This window comes from Phoxinus phoxinus, assembly GCF_949152265.1.
Source record: "Phoxinus phoxinus genome assembly, chromosome: 11".
In the NCBI taxonomy this organism is placed as follows: Eukaryota; Metazoa; Chordata; class Actinopteri; order Cypriniformes; family Leuciscidae; genus Phoxinus; species Phoxinus phoxinus.
The window spans coordinates 14743642-14767236 of NC_136886.1; the positions used below are offsets into that span (position 1 = coordinate 14743642).

General features: G+C 37.6%; 1 protein-coding gene across 3 annotated transcripts in view; it reads right to left on the bottom strand.

Moving 5' to 3' along the window:
* Window positions 1-23595, bottom strand: part of kank4 (KN motif and ankyrin repeat domains 4) — a 49571-nt gene that overhangs the window by 13598 nt on the left and 12378 nt on the right. The window contains exons 1-3 of one of the 3 annotated variants that reach the window (XM_079628635.1): window positions 9909-10173; window positions 8618-8692; window positions 227-284 (exon numbers count right to left, since the gene is read on the bottom strand). In XM_079628635.1, coding sequence (XP_079484761.1) covers window positions 227-242 — 16 coding nt within the window. In that variant the 5' untranslated portion in view covers window positions 243-284; window positions 8618-8692; window positions 9909-10173. Of the gene's footprint in view, window positions 1-226; window positions 285-8440; window positions 8462-8617; window positions 8693-9908; window positions 10174-23595 lie in introns of those variants that run through there. The other 2 variants (XM_079628636.1, XM_079628634.1) reach the window with 2 other exon arrangements.

Below are 23595 nucleotides of genomic sequence, written 5' to 3' on the forward strand. Positions count from 1 at the left end.
TGAAAAGCAAAAAAGACTTTATGTATAATGCATTATAAAGGTATTTATAAAGTACATTATATTGCCTTATATCTTTTTATAACTACCTAATTGTAACCAAAGTTAAAATGCATTTTAATATTTTCAGATTCTTTGTTACACCAATTTCGGTTTTGTCATGTATTCTAATGAATATATTTACGCATTTGAAACTGGAAATGACAAACAGTCTGGACGGTGTTCTTACCATTTTTCTTGTCCATTATTCCTGTTTTTGCAGTATCATGGATGTAAACACTGGAAACCTGTAGACCGATCAAAATAAAGAAGTACAGATCTAAAATTATTATTTTTTATTATTAATCATCTAACAGAACAGTGACAACAATAATTACATTATGCATATACTGTAGTAGGGCATTACAACAATAATTACATTATGTCTATACTGATTTGCCAATTCCTGTACTAATTACAATCCATAATTCCTGTGCAACATGATTTTACATTAGTTGTTTGTTCCATTTTAAAACCCTGCACCTCTATTCAACCCACAGTGACATAGTAGTTCATTCTGTTTAATTTACTCCAGATGGCTCACAGTTTATGTGGGGTTGATTTAGGCAATGGAAAACAATTTTGCCATTTTAGATTTAAGATTCTTCAGGGGCTTACGTAAGGCCACTGATCAAAATACATCATGTTAATACAAACTAAATACACCCTCAGGCTTCAGGTCTGGAGATCTACTTTCCAAACGTTCTCACTGTCCTATCTTGAAGTCACCCTAACTTAACAAACAAACAACAAAACAAAAAAAGTCAAAAATATTGCAGACAAAAAACAATATCACTAAACAGCTAACTGATGTTTTTGTTTTAGCATGAGAACACTTACTTTTCAGTGGTCACTAAAGACACCCTCAAATTTGTGTTATTCTAAAGCAGCACCATAAAATAGGTTGATATCTGAGCTTTTCAACAATCATATAATCTATGTTCATGATTACTGTGCCTTTTCTAAATGATAACAGTGTATTTAGCACTGAAATGCTGTTGGATGCCACTTAACACAACTTATTAATAGAAGCCCTTGAGATATATATATATAGTCAAATTATTCATGAAATGTGAACCTTCTGCTGGTGAAGATCATCCTTCTTAAACATTTTGCTTTAATGGAACTATGGTCAAACCCCTCAAGGCATGTTTGCAGATCTTAACTATGTACTGAAAAAATTGGAAAAGATGGGAAAAGATTACTGAAAGATGTGTCATCTGGCTCTTATTTCAATGTTGCAATCTGAGCCAGAGGCTTGGAATTTGGACAGTTTGGAAAAGGATATTCTTCAAAGGTACAATTTGACTATGTTTCATAAAAATCTGGATCATGAGCTGGCTGCTGGATGTCCAGATTCTGGACAGACTGGTATAGAAAAAAAAAGAGTTAAATTCTGACATGCTCAGTAAAAAAAAAAAAAAAAAAAAAAAACACCTGACATCTTGGGGCTAAAGGCACAACAACATTTTCATCATCATGACCACAGCCTTCTGATGAAGTTGTTTGTACCTGTTTGAAATATGTATTTCACCAAGTACAAGCAAGGATAGAAATATGCTTTGGTTGCTTTTTAGAAATGGGCTCTGAGCCATGGTTTGGTTGAGAAGACAAGCTCTGTGCATTCTGAAGCAGAGTGGTATAATAGAGTGCCAACACAGCATTTGGTGATCAGACCATCAATCAGCTAGCTTCCATTATTTCCTTTCACAGCACATTTACTTCAGAAAATAATGTTTTAAAATTGATGCTACTGTGAAACAGAAATAGGGAGGTGTGGCATAGTGGTTAAAACTCTGGGGATGTAATCTTGGTCACCACAAAGACCAAGCCATGAGCAATCACTGTTGTGGCCTTGAGCAACGCATTTAACCCTGGTTTGATCTTTTCCCTTTAGTTAGTGTACTGTAAAGTCAGTAAAGCCATAAGAGTGGCATAAAATAAGATACAATAAAATATTAAATGAAAACATAAATGACAATTCTGCAAATTTAAATAAATGTATTAGTTGAAGTTGTAGTAGAAGTTAGCCTGGGTTTCCCCATGCTGTCTTGCGCACAGCACAATTTTATTCACGCTGCTAGGCAGCCTGGATACCATGGATCAGATTTTCGCCTCAGCGAGGGGACCAATCACAGAACGGGGAGGGAGCAGCAAGATGATGACAACGTCTATGCGACACACCACAGCAGTTTGTTTATATCAACATGTGCACTGCAGATTTACCTTCTACCCTCATGTTTGTCTTGCACAAACGGCAATAGTTACTGAACGCCATCGTGTACACATAAATCTATGACCCATCGTCTTCTTCCTCATCGAATTTCTGTCGCTCTACATACGTCATCTGGTATAATTGAAACGATTGACTATGAGCTACGTACAGGCGCATTTGATAGACATTCGTAGCGCCCAATAAACGGCTCTGGGCATTCGTAAACCACGCCTCAAATACGAGAAAATGAACATGTGGTTCCCAGACCATTGAGACGAGGTCTGATGTTAGCCAGGCTTAGTTGAAAAGCTAAAACTATTTTTCATTTTTATTTGTTTGTTGTGTAGCAGAGGCAAGCGTGTAAGGCTACGTTTACACGTGGACGGCTACTTTCATAAACGGACATTTCACACCTCTCCGTTTTCAAAAGTAACATCGTGCACACCTGTCACCTGGCCAGACAGAAAAGTGTTTGTTTACACGAACCCGTGTATATGCCGTCAAGAGCATGTCAAACCTGTAGGTGGCAGTGTAACGAGAAGCTCAAGCCCACGTTAGTCAATCAGAATCCTGAAAATAGTCACATACTGTGAAGTCGGTTGCCTAAAAATCAGTTTTATCAGTTCAATCTAAGAAATAATCGTTTTCAAGAGTTTCAAAGAGGCGAATTCTCCGTTTGCGTTTAAACGAAGGGCACAAACGAAGGGAAATGTCTCCATTTTTCAAAATAACCATGTACGTGTAAACGGGGCCTAAACCTCACTGCCCTGGCCTCATGAGATGCATTAGACTAGAGTGTGGTCTTTAGTGTGTCTTGTTAGCGCATCCACATCCCATGCCAGAGGCGCTGGTTTAAATCCCGCTTGAAGCAGGTCAAGTAGGACCGGTTACATTTGGTGCCGTGACCTGGATGGGAGTGATGTTTAGGAAGGTGAGAGTAAAAGAGACCAGCTAGCAAGAGTAGTATGTGAAAACCTCACTGCCCTGGCCCCATGAGGTGTGCTAGATTCTGCAGTCTTTAGGGTCCTTGTTAACGTGTCCGCCTCCCATGCCGTAGATGCTGTTTCGAATCCCGCTCATAGCAGGTTGAGTAAGACCGAATATATAGGTTTGCTCATGGTTTTTGAGGATGAGAGCATGTTCTATGACATGTTGGCACTTGCCTAATTTGACAGACGAATTTGCATCATAATACAGAGTTTGATTGGACAGCTATTAAGAAACTCATTGTCAGAGGACATAATGCTAAAGTGCTAAAAACGTTGCTGCTACAATGTTAGTTAAGGAAATATTGAGCATCTTAATTAGACTACTCGAGTGTACAAACAGCTTGCATTTATCCCGAGGTTTCAAGGCAAAAACCCCATAATAGTGTGAGTCTGAGCTTGACTGACAGCTGAATCCCCAGAATCCGACACACACAGCATGGAAAATGTACAGCTTCTTAAGTCCTCCTGGAGAAGAAAGGAACAAGGCAGGGACGGCAGGGATAAGGTGCATCCCCAACCTAAGAAATGTTTAATGCGATTCAAATACACTGTCTGTCGTTGAGTCTTAATTAGCCAGAGCTGGAATGCAGCTTGTAATTTCAGAGTAAAGTGAGGCCTAGCCGCTTGTCAATTATCCACATAGAACCGAAGAACACAACACTGCCTATTTAATTAGATACTAAAAGAGAGAGAGAGAGAGAGAGAGAGAGAGAGAATAAGTGAGGAAGCAAGTGGGAGAGAGGGAGAGAGAAAAGAGATGGGAAATCATGGCCACTGGAGAGAAATTACATTAATAAGAAGACATTCATGCAATCCTTTTTTGGCCTCATTTGCAGGAATCTGTTTCAACTTATCAGTGGGGATATTAGGCTATTTGAGTACAGTACATCTTAAGACTTCAGGTTTCAAGTTTATCTCAAAATCGCCTTTCCTATGAAAGATAGTTTGTTGTAAAACCTAATGTTGAGAATCATCTGTTTACAGATGGCCCAATGGACCATGTACCAGTGAGCTATAATGGAAAGTCACTGTTTATTTAGCCATTCACAGCTGATTTAATTCAATGTAACTAATCAAATTGCAGTAAAGGAGCGGAAGTGAGGGAAGGAGATCAATCTCATATGCTGTCTGTGTAACCATGTAGGGGCAAAATGCAGTCACACACACACACACACACACACACTCACACTCACACACACACACACACACACACACACACACACACACACACACACACACACACACACACACACACACACACACACACACACACACACACAATCCACCTGCAACCTTACAAGCTCAGCATCTACTGCTGATTAGGAGTGCTGAAGCCTTGAAAAGAAATCGAACCAAATAGAGCCAAAGAAAGCAGAAACTGCCTGAACAGCCAACTAAACAACATCTGTGGGCATTCTCAGGCATGCCAGCTGGACAAGCAGGGAAAGATTGTTAATATTCCACATGCCTATAACCCTGTGATTTCAGTTCTGAGGATGCACACACAGACATCCGCCACCCGCTGGGGCAGGGGCGAAATCACATTCCGGGGGTGGGGGGTAATCCCGCCAGTTTACATTTATTTAACAGATAATCAACTGTGTTTACATTAATACCTCACCTGGACAGGCATTTCGACCAAGACGTTAATTTGATCGTTAATAGGCTTATGAGCATTTGAAAGCCAATTCTAATTGTTAATTTGTGTTCACAACATATTTTTTCATCTGCATGTCATGTGCATGGCTCCGAAGCATAGCACTCAGGTACCAAATTACTTTACAATGTACTCTTACTTTAATATAATTTTATTTTCTACAACAGTTAGTTCCGTTACTCAAATTTGATTGGCTGAGTGAGCAGCGTTCTACACAGACTGTCAGGTTAAATTTGCGGTGTCTTACTTAGAAGGCTGCTCCGTACAGAGGTCTCATTTGATGGACAATTTACTATCCCATGAAGCCACAGGAGAGGAGTTGTGAATTGCAGACTGCAGTGAAGTGACTGAACTGACAACATGGCAAATAATTTGTCACAAAGTAAGTTTCAAACCAAATCTAGTACCTGCTAGCTAGACAGTATGCAATTTAGGATGCAGCTACTGTCTTTATGAGTGTGTCATTGAATCATTCACACAATGATTCATTCAAAACATCGATTTAATCAGCAACGAAACACCACTGCGCTGCTTCGCCTTTATTTTGAATTATTTTCTGTAGTACAGCACAAACACACAAAAAACAAGCAATTATTTGTCTAAAATGTAGACTATTCAATAATTTACTTCTTGTTTATAGAACTGTTATCAAATGCAGTATCACACACAATCATTTTCCTCACATTTATGTCTATGCCAAAAATGTGCTCTGATTTCCTCTCTAACGGACACGATCATCTCCCACTCTTTTCTTTTCCCAGTAGCTCAGCTCTGTTCCAGGCTTTACTGCTCCCATCTAATGACAATAAACAGATAGCAAGTGGGCTGTCTGACAGGAAACAAAAGCTCGCTGCACTTCCCCTCCTTGATGGTTCTAGATCTACACAAATGGCTCTGCAAAGCTTCAAACATCTGGAGGAGGCAGAGAACACACAACATCTGTCCCACTGAGATGAGAAGAGGCCTGGAGAGAACAGCGCTGGAATGAAGGTTGGACCACCAGTGAGAAATGTGTATGCATTACTGTTCTATTCAATAAAAACTTAGCAATGATGAGTGACATAGACACTCTATTACACATGGTAACAAGACTCTTATATTTTAATAATGGCTGTCAAACTATAATAATAATAAGTTATTTGAACGAGTTACGTAATATGATGTGCTAATTATTTGATCGAATTTATGGCAACTGTGTGAAAATGGTAGGAAAACATCCATAAATTACATACAGGTCAGGAGGTATGATCAAAAACTTAAAAAGTGTATTGTTTTTATTTTATATGATTTTTATTTTATTATATTATTTTACATTTACATTTTATTTATAAATTTGGCATACACTTTTATATTGATTTTGACATTGCATTAAAGGAATGCATTTCATCAGTTTCATGCATTCTCTCAAAATCAAACCCATGACCATGACATTGAAAGTGCCATGCTCTATATTATATTAATAAAGGATAATTCCGGTATTTAACACTTTGAGTCTATATTGTAGTTTGTTTTGAATGAACAAGAGTGGTGGACAACATTTTTTTGACAATGGTTCCTCTCTCGAGTTTTTGACTATAATAGAATTGGCCATGGACCCATTTAACATTGGAGTCAATGGTCATGTCCGAAAATGTCATTAAAACAGCCAATAATGTTCGTTTACAAAACTGTTAAACTCACCGAGTGGTTAGTGGTGTTCGTTGATGATTATAAACAATATATCGTCGCAATATATGATTCCAATCCGTTTATTTTGCTATAGTGGAACTATTTTTTCAGACACTTCACAACTGTGTAACTTCCGCTCAATATTTTAATCTGAAGCGTTAGCACACTCCCGACCACTTGATGGCGATAACTGATGTTTATGTCTCGCGGGACACTCACGGTCACAGTCGAGTTCAACTTCATATTACAAGTAACAATTAATGAAGGTTTTGTTTGTTTATTTCGCTTACTCTCCCGGAGCACAGTTGCTCTGCTCGCTAGCCTTATGAGAAACGGAAGCGAGCAAAAAGACTACATCGACCAAATCTAAACAGCCCCCTTTCCGTTTCCGGTAGCGCATTTATATTAACGAGCACTCAGTCCTTCAACAGAATTCAATGGGATTTTACAAAATGACGAATAAAACACGACAGAAACTGTATTTCGCAACACTTTTTGTTTCTGGAACATCAACTAACATCACTAATCACTCGGTGAGTTGCACAGTTTTGAAAACTAATGTTAAAGGTTGTTTTAATGACATTTTCGGACATGACCATTGACTCCAATGTTAAATGGGGCCAATTCTTTTATAGTCAAAAACTCGAGAGAGGAACCATTGTCAAAAAAATGTTGTCCACCTCTCTTGTTCATCCAAAACAAACTACAATATAGACTCAAGGTGTTAAATACCGGAATTATCCTTTAATTTTACGAATCAGCTTGTTAACCTGATAAAACCTGACAGTTCATTTTAACAATAAATGCATATTCACGAATACGCACACATTTAATATAATTACTTCCTGTTTGAAAAGATAGAAGGGCCCTTGGTTTATCCCTCAACCATAATCGTGTTTGGTTGGGTGACCGAGTGAGAGCAAATAACAGAAAGAGAATGTACGAGAGATAGAGCTTTCATTAAGGATGTGAAGCAAATGACTATCAATTATTCAGTAGTACCCTGTTTGTAACGCTACAAGCAGACGAGTCCGAGGTTCTCATTATACTCTGGATTACAGAGCGAGAAAGCAATATATAAGGCTGAGAGGAAGACAGAAAAAAGTCGAACCATTCAGAAACGCAAAGGTGTTTTCTTGAGGTGCACACGGAGAACACGGAAGTGAAGGGGGAAGGGATGGACGGATACAGGGAGATGACAGAGAGAGGAGTCGGTGGTGACAGAGAGGAGGGGGGTTATTGAGCTCTAGCAAGTGACAGCCAGGTGCTAGCGCTGTCTGTGTGGATCATTCACATCCCACGGGATCCACAACAGCAGACACATATGTACAGCCAGATTCCAGCAGAGATAAGACTGATGCCCCACATTGATAATCATTTACAAATGCCAAACATGCTCTAGCTGTGAGAGTCAAACACATGGTGAGAGCCATGTCTAATCCACATTGTATACATATATAAAACACCCAGTGGCTCTCTTGTTTTTGCAATCGCACTCAACAAACACGCACATATACACACACACATTAAAAATGCACAATACTCTCATTAGATGCTGCCTTCCTGCCGTCTTCCAGGGGGCTCCAGAAAAACAGCACTATTTAAATGTATCAGGAAGCGCTCCTCACTATATGTACCCAAAGAATTACATTAAGCAAGGCTTATACTGCACGCTCAAACACACACACACAAATAATGGAGAGGAGATGAGCTGGCTATATGCCAGAGAGGAAAAAAAAGAGCCCGGCAGTTATTCCTGCACTGCAGTAATATCAGCAACAGAGTCATTAAAAAACCCAGCGACAGTCCAAGCACACATGTATGTACAGACGCATGCACGCACATGAAAAGACAATGACAGGCTGAGATTCTCACCTGTACTAACACGCTACATGCATCCCAGAGCTTGTAAGTGTGTGCGCATCATCGTGAGAGATGGAACATGATAGAGAGACAGAAAGAGAAAGAGAGGAAGACAGATAGGGAGAGGGAGAAACAGAGACAGCCCCAGAGTGACAGAGAGAGGTGGGGGAGGAAAGGAATTCCTCTCACCTAGCATGTGCCGTGAATGCTGCTCCCCTACCAAAAACATGCAACACCCCTCCCTTCCTTTCTTTGAACTTCAACCTGATAACGCAAGAAGGAAAAAAGAGGGGAGATGGATTTGATCTTTGATTGCTAAGGAAACATGTAAAGGAAGTATATATATATGTATGTATACCGTTTAAACATTTGGGGTTGGTAAGATTGCATAATGCTTTTGAAAAAAGTCTCTTATGCTCATCAAGGCTGACATTTTATTAATTGATGGCAAAGCTGAAATTTTCAGCATCATTACTCCAGTCTTCAGTGTCACATGATCCTTCAGAAATCATTAGAATATGCCGATTTAGTGAAAAAAGTAACATTTCTTATTATTACCAATGGTGAAAACAATTGTGCTGCTTAATATATTTGATAATTTATTCAGGCTGTATTTATGAATAGAAAGTTCAAAAGCACTGATTTGAAAGATAAATCTTCTGTAACATTGTAAATATCTTTACTTTCACTTTCGATTAATTTCATCCTTGCTGAATAAAAGTATTAATTTCTGTTTTTTAATCCTACTGACCCCAAAATTAAATCTAAAATTCTAAAAATATGTTGTTTTCCAGTAAAATATCTAAATATTTGATTACACTTTATTTTAAGGTGTCATTGTTACAGTGTAATTATATATTTAGGTACTGAGTAATAATACTAATTAACTACATGCACTTACTATAGGGGATAGGGTAGGATCGGGATTTGGTTGAGGGTTACTTGCATGTAATTATGCATAATTTACTGTTATTATTATATCAAGTCAAGTCAAGTCAAGTCACCTTTATTTATATAGCGCTTTTTACATTACAGATTGTATCAAAGCAGCTTCACAGTGATAACATGAAAATAATACAAGTTTGTTTCTAGAAGAAAATTGCGCCATCATCATCATCCACCTGAAGTAAGGCAGATCAATAATATTGTTGACTTAAGTTTAGTGTTTATGCATGAAATATGTAAAAAAAAATTACTATGACAAAATATATGCTTAAACTATATTAAAAAAGAATCTTAATCCAAGATATATTCCCTGCATGATAAGAAATGAAATTAAACGTATATTGATGTTTAGATATTTTACTGGAAAACAAGACAAAAAAAACTGAAGAAAATTAGTTTTACAGTGCATAGATATTGGACAGGCAATTTATTTAGCTATGGCGAGATATTGGTCTTGGAGGAAATGAAAAACACATAACATGAGAAGGAAAAGGCATCAAAGATGAGTAAGAAAAGTAAGAAAACAGTCTCATACTCTTTTGAAGGTTCAGTCCACTGCTGCAGTAACTCCCTCTGCCCTCCTTTTGACACAGACCATCTGAGAATTGAACTGACGACGGATGAAATGACCCATGGAGGGGAGCTCTCTTACTTTCTCACCCTTGTGTATTTTTTTTCCTTACATTCTATCTCCTCTTCAATAACCCTCTCTCCCTCAATAACTTAATACTCTGTTCTTAAAAGATTGTTTTATTGCTGAAGTTAACTTTCCTCCCTCCTTGTAACCCCAGGAATATGTCAAAATTGTGTGGCATGCATGGGTCCCGCCAATGGGTGGAGGTTAACCATTAACAATGCACCAGATCTCCACCACAACTTATCTTCTCATAACACGTGCGCCTCAGCCAGAAGTGCAGCTGCTCATTTGTTGAGGTGCAAGCCACATTAACATTCAGCGCTTTACAATAATGGGCTTAAATTGTTACCGTAACTGAAACAGGAACATTCTAACATTATTTTCTCATTGCTCCAAACACGACTTTCCATTTATGCAACACAAAAGATGATTTTTTTTTAAGAATTACCTGGTCACTCTTTTTTTATGTAATTTAATTTAATGAAGCCAAAATAACAAGTTGTAAAAATACATAAAAGTGGTCTCAACGACTCATGCATTATATTCTGATTCATTTGAAAGGAGCAGACTGAAATTTAAGTTGTCATTCACTGAAAATTATAACATTCACCCTATAGTTCTCTTTAGCACATTCATAAGAGTTCAAGAACGAAACAGCAAATGTTCAGTTCTTGAATTAAATATTGTAGCGGATGTTTTGCCTCACAAAAGTGGTTGATCCATTTACAAACAGGACTGATTCAGTTCTCAACTTGCAAACACAATAACTCAGTTGCTACTTGCTACAGCTAATATCAGTCCACAGAAAGGGATGATTTTAAGCAATTAAATGGATCATTCTCCCAAAACAGACAATTTTGTCATCCTTTCCTCACTCAAATGTCATTCCAACCAACAGGACTTTCGTTCATCTTTGGAACACAAATAAACTTGAATGATAGTTTTATTGGTTTGGAATGACATGACGGTGAGTGATGCCATTTTTATCATCCTTAGTTTGGTATGTATATGTGACAAAACAAACAGAAAAAAAGAGAAAAGATTAGACTGACATGAGACACAAAATTATTAATATGTCCACTTTATATTTTACATTGTATGATCAAGTCACTAGAAACATGGCTCTGAATACCATGATGTACCTTTATAAAGATCTAAAAAAAACATGTATTTATTTGTATGTGCCTGAGATGATCCCACAGATAAGCCAGCTTGTATTCTTGTCACAGATTCTGCTATAGAGTGCTCCTTTTGCCTTTTTCATTTGGAGCAAACAAATTGAAGTGGCCCCTTAAGGAGGAAGCTATTCAACTCTGCAATGTGCTTGAGAGGTCTGTCTAATCACAGAATTGAGATGGCCCTGCCATGACTATATTTCACTTGTGTCCAGAGTGAGTCATCGTCCAGTGTAAGAGCCCAGATTAAAAGCAGACTTGAAGAGAGGTGGTGTTTAGTGCTCAGCATATAGTGTACACTGGCAGTGAAATGCACCCTGTAGCCATAAAGTGCTCTTCCTACTTCAGTCGACAGTGGCCTTGCAGACACTAATAAAAGCGAGAATTCAAACATGCATACAAAACATTCACTCATGTATTCTCACTCTCTCTGATGCGGACCAACAATCATTCACACTTCTAAAAACACAGGCATGCTGTAAATGTGATGCATGGATAAATCATTTATATTACATACTGCAATATTCCATAAAAAATAAGAATTGTCAACTTTGATTTTATGGTTACTTTAATCGTTAAAAGTCTGAATGTACTCCTACTGTTCCTCTGACTGTCTCTTGGCTGAATTAGAGGAAAACGTGTGAAAACATACACAGACCCCCCTACATTTTACACGCGAGCTGGCACTTGAACACGAACACGCTCATTAGCGCGGTTGCCGGCTGTGGGTCTAAAGGAAAGAGCGAGAGTGAGCATAGAAGCAATTTATATCAGTAATGTTCATAAAATAGGTCACATAAATACCCCATGCCAAAACATAGCCATCTTTATCAGCCATAAAAGCCGACAACTTTACACAGTACAGGGCTGTGTACACACACTTGAGAAACTTATGGCCCTATCTATTATTTCAAGGTCCGGTAAAGCTGCAGGATATCATATCTGCCCTAACATATGTCAGACTCACATATTTGCACATTTTACTGCATATTTTTCCATGTATAGTGTTAACAGGTCTCAGCTTCAGACGGAATGCTCACGGACCGCCCAGAGGCTGTTCATTCAGTTATGGCTTCAAAATACGATGCGAAACTATGATCACATTTGCTGATGCCTTTTTCAGTGTTCAAGTAAAAAAAAATGTGTTCCTATGTGTGTCTATTATTTTAGTATAATTCATAGACATAATATATAGATATAATATAACCCACCTATAAAAGGCAAACCAAAAACAAACCAACATTTAAAAACAAACCAAATAATGTTTAGTTGATTTGTATAATGTGTCAATCAGATTGTCTTGAGGGAAGAGCTGTGTGTCTAAACCTCACTCCCCTGGCCTCAAGAGGGACGTTAGCGACTGACGCTAAAGGCTGCGATCTTTAGCGTCCTTGTTAGAGTGCCCGCCTCCCATGCCGGAGACACCGGTTTGAATCGATGACGGTTTGGTAGAGTAGCACGTTAGCATGCTAAATGCTAAGTCTGTTGCTTATAGGAGTAGTTCACTTCAAAATTTTTAATTACCCCATGATTTACTCACCCTCAAACCATCCTCAGGTGACAAATACAATCTGAGTTACATTAATAGACACCCTGGTGCTTTCGAGCTTTATGATGGCAGTGAATTGCAACCATCAGTTTGAAGCACAAAAAAGTCCATCCATCCCATAAAAGAACTCCACACATTGGGCTTTATACGCAAGTAAACTGCACATGGCCGTTTGGCCGAAAGCTAGAATTTTACTTTGTAACGTGTTAAATATGACTATTTTTCTTACGCAAACTCATCGCTTTGGTTCAGAAGGCCTTTATGGAGTCCTTTTATGATGGATGGATGGATGCACTTTTTTGAGCTTCAAACTGATGGTTGCAATTCACTGTCTGCCATTATCAAGCTCAGAAGCGTCAGGGTGAAGTCCTAAGGAAGTCCTAGGAAACACCTAGGATGGCTTGAGGGTGAGTAAATCATGGGGTAATTTTCATTTTTAAGTGAACTACTCCTTTAAGTAAAGTAGCGAAGACATACTATGGCTATTCAGCTATGGCCCAGTTTTCTGTGCTTATTTTGAATCTATGGAGTTCGGAATTGTATAAAAGATGGTGAAACGTGTTAATTGGACCTGAGAGTAATTGGTGGCTGAAAACATTATCAAATTAAGCATTTTTTTAAACGGTAAATGAGCATGCAAGGGGTGGGGGATTTTCAGGCCCAACTCCAGTTGTAAGATGTACTGTAAGATTGAGGGAGGGCCGGACAGTGGGTGGGGTGCCAATCTCACGATTAATTTGACAATTTCCACTTAGTCTACATTTATGTGGAAATTGTTATCTACAGTTAAGTGGAAAGTGGTGGTCATCAATCATACACACAAGAAACACCCACCCTACTCAGCGATTGTGAATACATCAACACTTTGTTTCATACAAAATTATTTAGATAAATCAAGTAACCAACTTTAAGTGACTCAACTCTCAAAGTGAAAAACGTGTTAACTACAGTGACAACACAGTGAGCCGTGAATGCCCTCCGCTGGCTTTAACCACAATCCTGTATCAAATTCTGCTCTCTCCTTAAAGCTTCACTGCACACTGGCATCTGTGTCATGCGGCTCTCTTAAGGCATGAGAGGAACTGATGTTAATGCTCACACAATGTGAAGTGAGCTATGTGAGCATCGTTGTAGATTAGATTACAAATTATATGGCATTACTCATCATCTTCTGTAAACCTCAAAACCCCCCTTGACCAAACTATTTAACAGATCAAGTGCTCCCACATCAAAAATGGCATCAAATGTGTTTCTATTTACTGGGATTGTAAATCTTGCATCTTGCTCGAATTAGATCTTGATTAGAAGCTAGTAAAATTACCTTTTGTACAAAAGTGTTCACAAGATCATTGTATATATATATATATATATATATATATATATATATATACAATATGTATACCATATGTATATATATACAGTATATTACAGTATAATTTTTTTATTTGTATATATAATTTGCAGTATTTGGTTTATCATTTATTTTTGTATTTATGTGCCTTTGTTTTTTATCAAAATAACTGATCACATGAGATCACAGCAATAGCAAACCGCAATGATCCAATCAATTCCCGAATATAAAATCAGGTCATGCCCTACAGTTTTTTCTTATTTGAGAAGCCGTTTCACTCAGATATACATCACAATAGGGAAGAAAAATCAATTGTAATTTCCGTTTCAGGCTGACTTTAAAAATTATTCATTATTAAAATAATTACTAATATAAAGGGGACAACTTTCCCAAAGATTCCAAGATGAAATGCTAGCAAACTTGGGATGAACTGACACTGGGATGAAGTCTTGAGACTGTGGAATCTCAAGACTCTTAAGGAGAGGGAGGAAAGAAAGGAACTCTAGCATGTGACTAACACAGACTTACACAAAAAGAGAGATATGAACCGGAATAACTATGAATGACTTAAACAGAGCGAGAGAGCTGTTGAGAGAGGAGAGAGACAGACATCGCTTCTGGTAAAAGAGATTTAGATGGAAAGAGAAAGATGTGCAATTCTTAGGTAACATCTTAAATGAAGAAGGGGAATGTAAAAAGTGTGCTTTTGGCAATGGCTGGAGCTGAGGGAGGAGTGGAGAGCTGAACTTGTGATAAAGTGAGGTTTGAACGGGTTTCCTGGGGAAAGAGTGCAGTGTGAGAAAGACAGATAAGAACCTCAGGCTGTTTGTGTTCAAACTGCCATGTCTGGACCAGACTAGAATACAGACTAATGGAGAAGTCTGAGAACGAGAGAGAGAGACCACAACAATAAAACTGTGCGGCCCTGTCAAGAGTATCTCGCATAGATTTAGTCATAAGTAAATGGCATGGAAAAGAAGCCGGCAGTTACACAGAAATGTGGGATGGGTTAAATTCACACAGTCATGAAAATTATATAATTGCTCTGCATGATACTTCAGTGAAGTCAAAAGTAGTTATAAAGTTCAATTGAAATGAATTATAAAAAAACACATCTGACAAAATATTTAAGAGTCGAGACAGATTAAATTGTTATTGCAAAAATTATATGTTGGTAAAAATGTCATACTAATAAAATTAATAATTATATCATTAATTTTACCATTGCAAAAATAATTATATAAAGTTAGAAAAGTATATTATGGAAAATTATTATAGTATTACTCATATTGACAATACATAAACATTGACAGGAATTACATTTTTTTTAATTTCTTTATTTGATATGGAAATAATGTATAATTGTTATTCATATAGATAGATTACAAAAACAATGATATACTGTTAAAATGTTATATTATTCATATTATAAATAATTATAATACGGTTTAACAATTTAAAAGCAGGTTTTAAAAGCAAAAAAGATTGGTCAGTCGAACAGATAGAGCCACCACCAAATTCATGCCAATTAGATAGGTCAAGGTTAGTGTTTTGGGACGGTCGGGATGCTGAAAAAGAGCAATGTTTTGACTGTGCCACAGACTTTACGTTTCAGGGAGATCAATCTCATCAAATTTGCATGATCCTCGAACCTCATACTAAAATCTCCATACTTGGGAAGAGAAAATGGCTGGAAACTAGAATCCAGTCTGGGGCCACTATGGGCAAAGAAGGCACATTAAGGCATGGGTATTGATTTTCTCTCAAAAAATGAGCTCTAACATCCCCCACCAACCCCCCATTTAAAATGGCGGTGATGCCATTCTGTAGCATATCATGTCACCATAGTCTACAAGCAAATAAGACAACAGTGAGAAATAAAAATACAGTAAGAATACACTGAAGGGTGAATGACCGCAAATGAACTGTGCCCTCCGCTTGCAATGCTTATTTACACGCACTCTCTGCCTTGTTTTCGCAGCTCATTCACTAAAGGTATTATACAAAAGTAACAGAAAAATGTTGTGCTTTCTATATCTTAAAGGATTAGTTCACTCAAAATTCTGTCATCATTCACTCATCCACATGAGTTCCAAACTCGTAAGACTTTCGTTCATCTTCGAAACACAAATGAAAGATTTTTAGTTTTATTAATTGAGAGATTTTGAATTGAGGTCTCTCGATAGTTTATTCTTGTGTTACACAGCACGTTTGAGCTTCTGCAAGAACCAATGAGGTTCATTCTCGAGTTATACAGCATGTTTGAGTTTCAACACGAACCAATGAGGTTCATTATCGTGTTACACAGAATGTTTGAGCTTCTGCAAGAACCAATGAGGTTCATTATTGTGTTACACAGAATGTTTGAGTATCTGCAAGAACCAATGAGGTTCATTCTTATGTTATACAGAATGTTTGAGCTTCCGCAAGAACCAATGAGGTTCATTCTTATGTTATACAGAATGTTTGAGCTTCCGCAAGAACCAATGAGGTTCATTCTCATGTAACGCAGCACGTTTGAGCTTCCGCAAGATCCAATGAGGTTTGTTCTTGTGAGTCAAGCAGGTTCGGTTGAGCTTCTGTTTATGTTCACTGATCAATGTTTATATGTGAATAAAAGCCTAGATTCAATCTGATCATCATATAAAGCAATCGTGTCTTCAGGAAAAATGGATGAAACCACTCTATTCATATGGATAAGTTTACAATCTCTTTATGAAATTTTTGAAGAGTCAATAGTTGCAGACTGTACATGGAGGGACAAAAATCGCTCAGATTTTATAAAAAGTGTTCCGAAGATGAACGAAAGTCTTACAGGTTTGGAACGACATGAGGGTGAGTAATTAATGACAGAATTGTCTTGTTTTGGGTGAACTATCCCTTTAACAATAAACTTACATTACATAGAAAATAATGTAAGATATAGTATATAGTGCACCAAAATACCAGAGCAAATTGTGCTTGAATAAACTAGATTGAAGGTGTGCAAAGTTGGGGTCACTTGTCTCTCAGATTTTTGCATGAAAGTGAAAAAGTTCACCGCAAAGATTTAGCTCATGTTCAAGTTGCTTATTCAAATTCGCCACATTGACCAACAGAAAGCTGCTCGGTTTGAAAGTGGCTTTTGTGTGAAAGTGACTTCATGCATCGCTAGACAATGGACCTTTTTTTGTTCCTGCAAAATTTCACCAATGTGGAGTAATTTAGTCAATGCACCACTGTGTGTTTGAGTGAACAAGAGAGAAGGCAAAAGAGAAAGACAAAAAGAAAACAAGCTCTTTTCGTTGTCTCCTAAATGGACAAGATCTGTTTTGTGTGTAAAAGGCACATTCTGGAACTCTGCAGATCTGCTGCTGAGGATGTGGCCAAATTGCTCCCACTATCAATAATCATGAGGTTCCCAGCTAGGCATGTGTGTGTGGGGGGCTCTGAGAACAAGACCTCAAAATATGTTCCATTTTCTTAATTGTTCTCCACATGCACGATTCGATTTCTTTCTGTGAAGATTATTTTACAGTGCATTTCATTTCAAATTAAAACATAACCCATATAATAGAAATATCAAATTCTAATGAACATGTTCCAGAGGGAAAAAACAAACATATTGCATTATTTAAATAACAGCTTTGCAGTTATTCTTGGCATAGGTTTTATTTATGATAAATTAGTAAATGTGCACGGTTTTGGTCCGGGGCGAGCACAAATCAGTATGACTTTCTTTAGTGTGAACAAGATTTTGGTTAGCAAAATATACATAATGTAAAATAAAGGTATTCAATGTACCGTCAACCCTTACAGTGACTATTCAAATAAATCTCTATCAAATCATTATTTTATTGAATAATAAAGTTACCAATACCCTGAGCAGTACATGACTATGCAGTGTGTGTGTGTTTTTTTTTAAGTTGTGTTAAAGAGTTTAGTAAAACAGAATAACCCTAAACAGTTAGGGACTTATCCACCCTTTAGGGAATTCCTTTTTTGTTTATGCAATGTTTTTTTTTCCGATGCAATATTTATTTATTTTTCGATGGAAAAACAGCGCTGAATGAATTAATCTTGAGCAGTAACAAAATATTGTGTTTAGAGCATAACTATTTAATGGATCCCACGTGGGTAAACAAAAATGTGTTTTTATTGTATTTATTTATTCAGAGGAAAGACATACACAGGCTGATGGGATGCAGGTTGCTCAGCATAAACAGAAACCATCTAGTCCTCTAATCATGTAAAGACAGACAGACAGACAGACAAACAAATAGACAAAATGATGAGAGGTCAAAAGCAAGTTTGAAAATGGATCCAAAAACAATTTTAAAAACATATGCAAAGCAAAATAGTGCCTTGTAATGGATGTGCAGCTGTCTATGCAGAACTCCCTCATGTTACGCATGCTATTTCTGGCCTCCATTGATTTTTATTCATGTCATCAAAGTGAGAACAGGGGCAATTTAAAGGGATGGTTTAGAAAGAAAGAAAGAAAGAAAGAAAGAAAGAAAGAAAGAAAGAAAGAAAGAAAGAAAGAAAGAAAGAAAGAAAGAAAGAAAGAAAGAAAGAAAGAAAGAAAGAAAGAAAGAAAGAAAGAAAGAAAGAAAGAAAGAAAGAAAGAAAGAAAGAAAGAAAGAAAGAAAGAAAGACGCTGGTTAATGGACCATCAGCGGTCACTATTGTAAAGTAAAAATAATGCAATATAGACTGGTTGACTTTATATTAGCCCTCATATCAAACTATGGCAAGTAGATGGAGAGACCATGGAGAGATGCTTTGGGCCGCACACACAGGGGTGACGGTGGGATAATGACCGTGTGTGAGAAATGGGGCTGTCACTCTGCTCAGATAAAGATGCTCTCAGGAAATGTGACCTGATGTCAACAGATGAAGAGAGGTGTATATGTGTGAGGGCAAACTCATATGTTGTTTGGGCCATTTTTCCATCCCTCCTGCTTGATTTACTTCATGACATGATACTGCTATTTTCGGGCCATTCCCCAATAACTTACTGTCACTCTTCCCCTCGTGCTGGAAATGTCTATCTCTGTGTTGTATCTGCTCCTCTCACACCCTTACAGTCTGTCCATTACTTACATTCACAATTTCACTCTGGGAATACAAGCTGAAAATAAAATAGGTAAGGGATAGTTCACCCAAAAATGATATTTTGAGAAATGGCTAAATGGGCCCAAATGTTGTTTGGTCTCTAACATTCTTTATAATATATACAGTATAATGTGTTTGTCTCTCTCTCTCTCTCTGTGTGTGTGTGTGTGTGTGTGTGTGTGTGTGTGTGTGTGTGTGTGTGTGTGTGTGTGTGTGTGTGTGTGTGTGTGTGTGTGTGTGTGTTGCACAACAAAGAAATCCACACAGGTTTGAAACTAAATGGTTTTCATTTTCATTTTTGGGTGAACAATCCCTTTTATAATAGCTGTTTCTATATAAATAATTTCTATATAAATTCTAAATCTTCCTTTTAGGATATCATATGTCACAGTCGGGGGGGGGGGGGGGGGGGGGGGACTGTTTTAAACATACAAAATATATGTTTGTATGTTTAATACAAACATAAATCAAAGGCGTGGGGGGCGTGGGGTCAGTAAGATTGATAATAATAAGAAATGTTTCTTGAGCACCAAATCAGCATATCAGAATGATTTCTGAAGGATCATGTGACACTAAAACCTGGAGCAATGACAGATCAGCTTTGCCATTAAAAGAAATGAAAATAATAATAATAATAATACAAATATTTTAATTTTTAATAATAATTCGCAAACTGCTGTTTTTATTTTGAATAAAAAAATTAAAAAATAATACCGACCCTAAACTTTTAAATGGTAGTGTATAGGCTACACACATTTTTTTTAAAGCATACAAATAGAAAGATGATTTTAAAGATCATTGGTTAAATAGTAACACATGCATAATCTATTAAACAATCATAGCTAGAAAGCTAGTCTGCTGCTCATGTATGTAAAGAGATGTAAAGAGTAAATAATGCCCCCTTGCTGTCATTGTATCATACCTTTCCCCAATAGAAACATGAACACACACACACACACACACACACACACACACAAACACGCGCACACACACACAAACAAGCAGCTGCAAACAAGCAATAATGCTCATATAGAAATGCGATGAGAGACAAGCAAAGCCCAGTGCCGCTAGTTCACATAAGCTGTAGCAACATGTATCTCTAAACCCTTGGGCAACTAAGAAGAAATACACACATATATATATATATATATATATATATATAATACAAAAAGACAGACTTTAGCAAAAAATGCTGACAGGGTTGCACATACACTCATAAAAAAATGACAATGTCGTACTGTATTTTTGAAATGCTTCATTCAGCACTTTGATGGCAGTTTTGAAAAATACAACAGTTCAAAAAATATGCCTACAGAATGCAAAACAATGATTTTGGTTTAAAAGCCAATACTGTATATGCTCTATTTAATAGGCTGTCTAATCGATTGGGAACTTGTACGCACTTTCATGTTACTTTTCAGACTTGCAAATTTGCTGTCAACAGAATCAATCTTAAACCGATGCATTCTCTCTCTCTTTGCTTTTCGCAATTATGAGAGAGAGAAAGAGTGAAAGAGAAAGTGAATTGATTTTTCACTCTTTGCAAGTGGGGGTCATTTATCTAGTTTTGGTGGTTGCCACTGGACGTTTGCACTGCTAGTGGCGCAGTATGTAAAGGATCGAAGTGTCTGACAAAAGCATACATGTAAATCCTTTTTACTTCTACCAGAGCAACAACAGCATGTCCCTGATATACAATCTACACACAGGGTGTTTATTAGATGTGAATGCTTGAATCCTTTATATGGTATATCTTGCCACTAGGATATGTTATTATGGGTGGTCACAAAGAGAGTACAGCTTCTTACCTTCTAGTATTGTGGGATATAAGAACCTGGTTATCTTTCAGTAGGCAGTACACAAGACCTCTCGGGGGACCTAAAATATTTTAATGGTGAGAGCTCCAGCTTGATGTTTTCTTCTTTTGCAAAGACAATTTAATAATAAACCGAAAAAGTTTTACCTGCCTACAGAGGTTTGCTAAAGTTTTCAAATTAATTAAAGCATATAGCGCCTCCAACACTTTTCTGACACAAATTGCTCACAAGTTCTTGGGAGAGTGCAATGACTATTTGTATATAAATATGCTTTTAGACATATTTTAATGTTACTTCTTGAAAAATGAGGTCTGGAATTTCAACAGATTTCAAAGTTGGAACGATAACTTTCCCTCTTTGACCCACAGCTCACAGGCTTTGGCTTCCTCCTACTCGAGCAGACAAGCAGCATTGTGTTGTTCTTTGATCTGCCTACTTCATCTTTCTCCTTTTTTTTTTCTCTTTCCCTCTTTTTTCCATCTTGGCTATCCTCATTTTTCCAAAGGCTGGAAGCTTCCAGAAGTGAATCTCTCAGATCAGAGGCATGGGAGTGTTTAAGAAGTTACAGATTGGAAAAACAGATCCCGTTTTTAAAGGAATCTTCTCCCACACCTGGCACCATTTCACTTACAACTTGAACTTAAAGTGCCCTCTGTTATCAGTAACTGGCATGTGCTGTGCTGTCTTTTTTTTTTTTTTTTTTTTTTTTTAGGATATCTGAAAATGTGATAACATTGCTGGAAAAGAGTCTTGATAATCCATGCATTGAACATATCTAAGAAAATATTTGACATTTTGACATGGAAGTGCCATTGATTTAGCTATTTATTGCTTCAAGAAATCACATATCGCTACTGATCTGATTCTGCTTATGGATCAGTCCCCTAGACGTAGCCATACAATATATCATATGCCAGATATTGGACCCTATCTTGCACCCACCCAGCGCAATTGACTTTGTACACCGACGCATGTATCATTCCTATTTTGCACCAGTGCACAGCTGACTTTTCCCTTCACAGACACACGTCGGTAAATTAGGGAATGAACTTGCGCTCCCGGGGGCGGTTCAGCGAAAAGAGGAGGCGTGTTCCGGCGCAAATGTTCCCTGGTGCTATTTTGCGGTTTCAGAAAACAATTCCGCCACTGACCAGGAAAAACCTAGTCTAAAGTCAGTGGCGCGTTGCGTGTTATTCATATGCTATTTTAAGGGCGCATGCTTGGCCATAATGTAGTGTGTGCACAACGCGCATACACTTTGATTCTCTAATCTACGCAGGGTTAAATTTTGCAAATCATACATTATTACAAGGAAAAATATTAACACATGAGGGAAATCATTGTTGTATCCATGAAAATATGCATAAATCTAGCTTACACATTTACCCAAATTATTATACGCCTGTTTACCCAAAGCTAATTTGGGTGGGTTTCTCCCATCCCCATACATTGTCACTTCTCTGTGTTTTACGGCCCTGACGAGAACGTCGGTCTCCTCAGCTGCAAACCGCTCCTGGCGTACGCCTGGCAAATCCGCTGTTATAATAACAATCCGCCATGGAACAAGCGTGCCTGCGCTTAAAGGGAATGTGAGAAGACGCTCTGATTGGTTTATTACACGCTACGCCCAAACCACACCTATGAATAATGCAGCGACTTCTGACCAACCCATTTTAGATTTGCGTCGGGATCCGCCCACAAAGTTACTTGCGTTTCGCGTTTGATACTTGCGTTTCAGATCCTTAAAATAGGGCCCTAAATATTATCAAGAGAAGCTGTTTTGAAAGCAATCACTATTGCTTTCCAAATCAGCATTTAATGGAAAACAATGTTTGTCCTCTTATAGCTCCTGAGGATTGATAAAAAAAGAAAGTAGGAGGAAGACGAAAAAAAAGAAAGGCCATTTGAAATGCAAAACTTCTCCAGCTTTTTCTAAGAGGAAATAACACAGTACAGCGTTCCCAAGGTCACATTCGTGTAGTCCGGCTCGTCTCTAAGGAACTGTGGGCAAGGCTCCTATTCCATTTCCGCTGATGGTGAAACATCTGATCATTACGTCTCTGAAGGACAAAATAAGAACCACTGAGGACAATCCCATCTAAGCCAACACTGAACCGTGTCTTTTAAGACTATAAGAATGAACCTGCACAGCCGATTTCATGTAAAAATACATATGCAGTAAACATACAGGCACTCTGTTGACTCTAAAAGGAATAAAAAATAACATTTGTTTAAAACAATATTCCACCTGCTAATATTTCAGGAAAACACAAAACAACGAATGAGATCTACAACAGGAGAAAGCCTGCGATGATTGGCTATGACCAAAACATACTTGTAAAATCCTGAATTTAAAAATAAAAAAAACATTTTAATAAGGAGGACTATACGATTCTGCGGTACTGAATAGCAATAAAATCTATAGGGGATAATTTTGTTCAAATGAAGAGTTGCTATTCTTTCTCAGCCACAAAGGAAAGCCTAAATGTTCACATGCTGTGAACCATAAATGCTTCATGTACTGCCATTTTCAGTGGTTTTCTAATTGACACCGTTTTAACCAGCATGGATCGAGCCCTGGGAAAGCAGCTTGTTT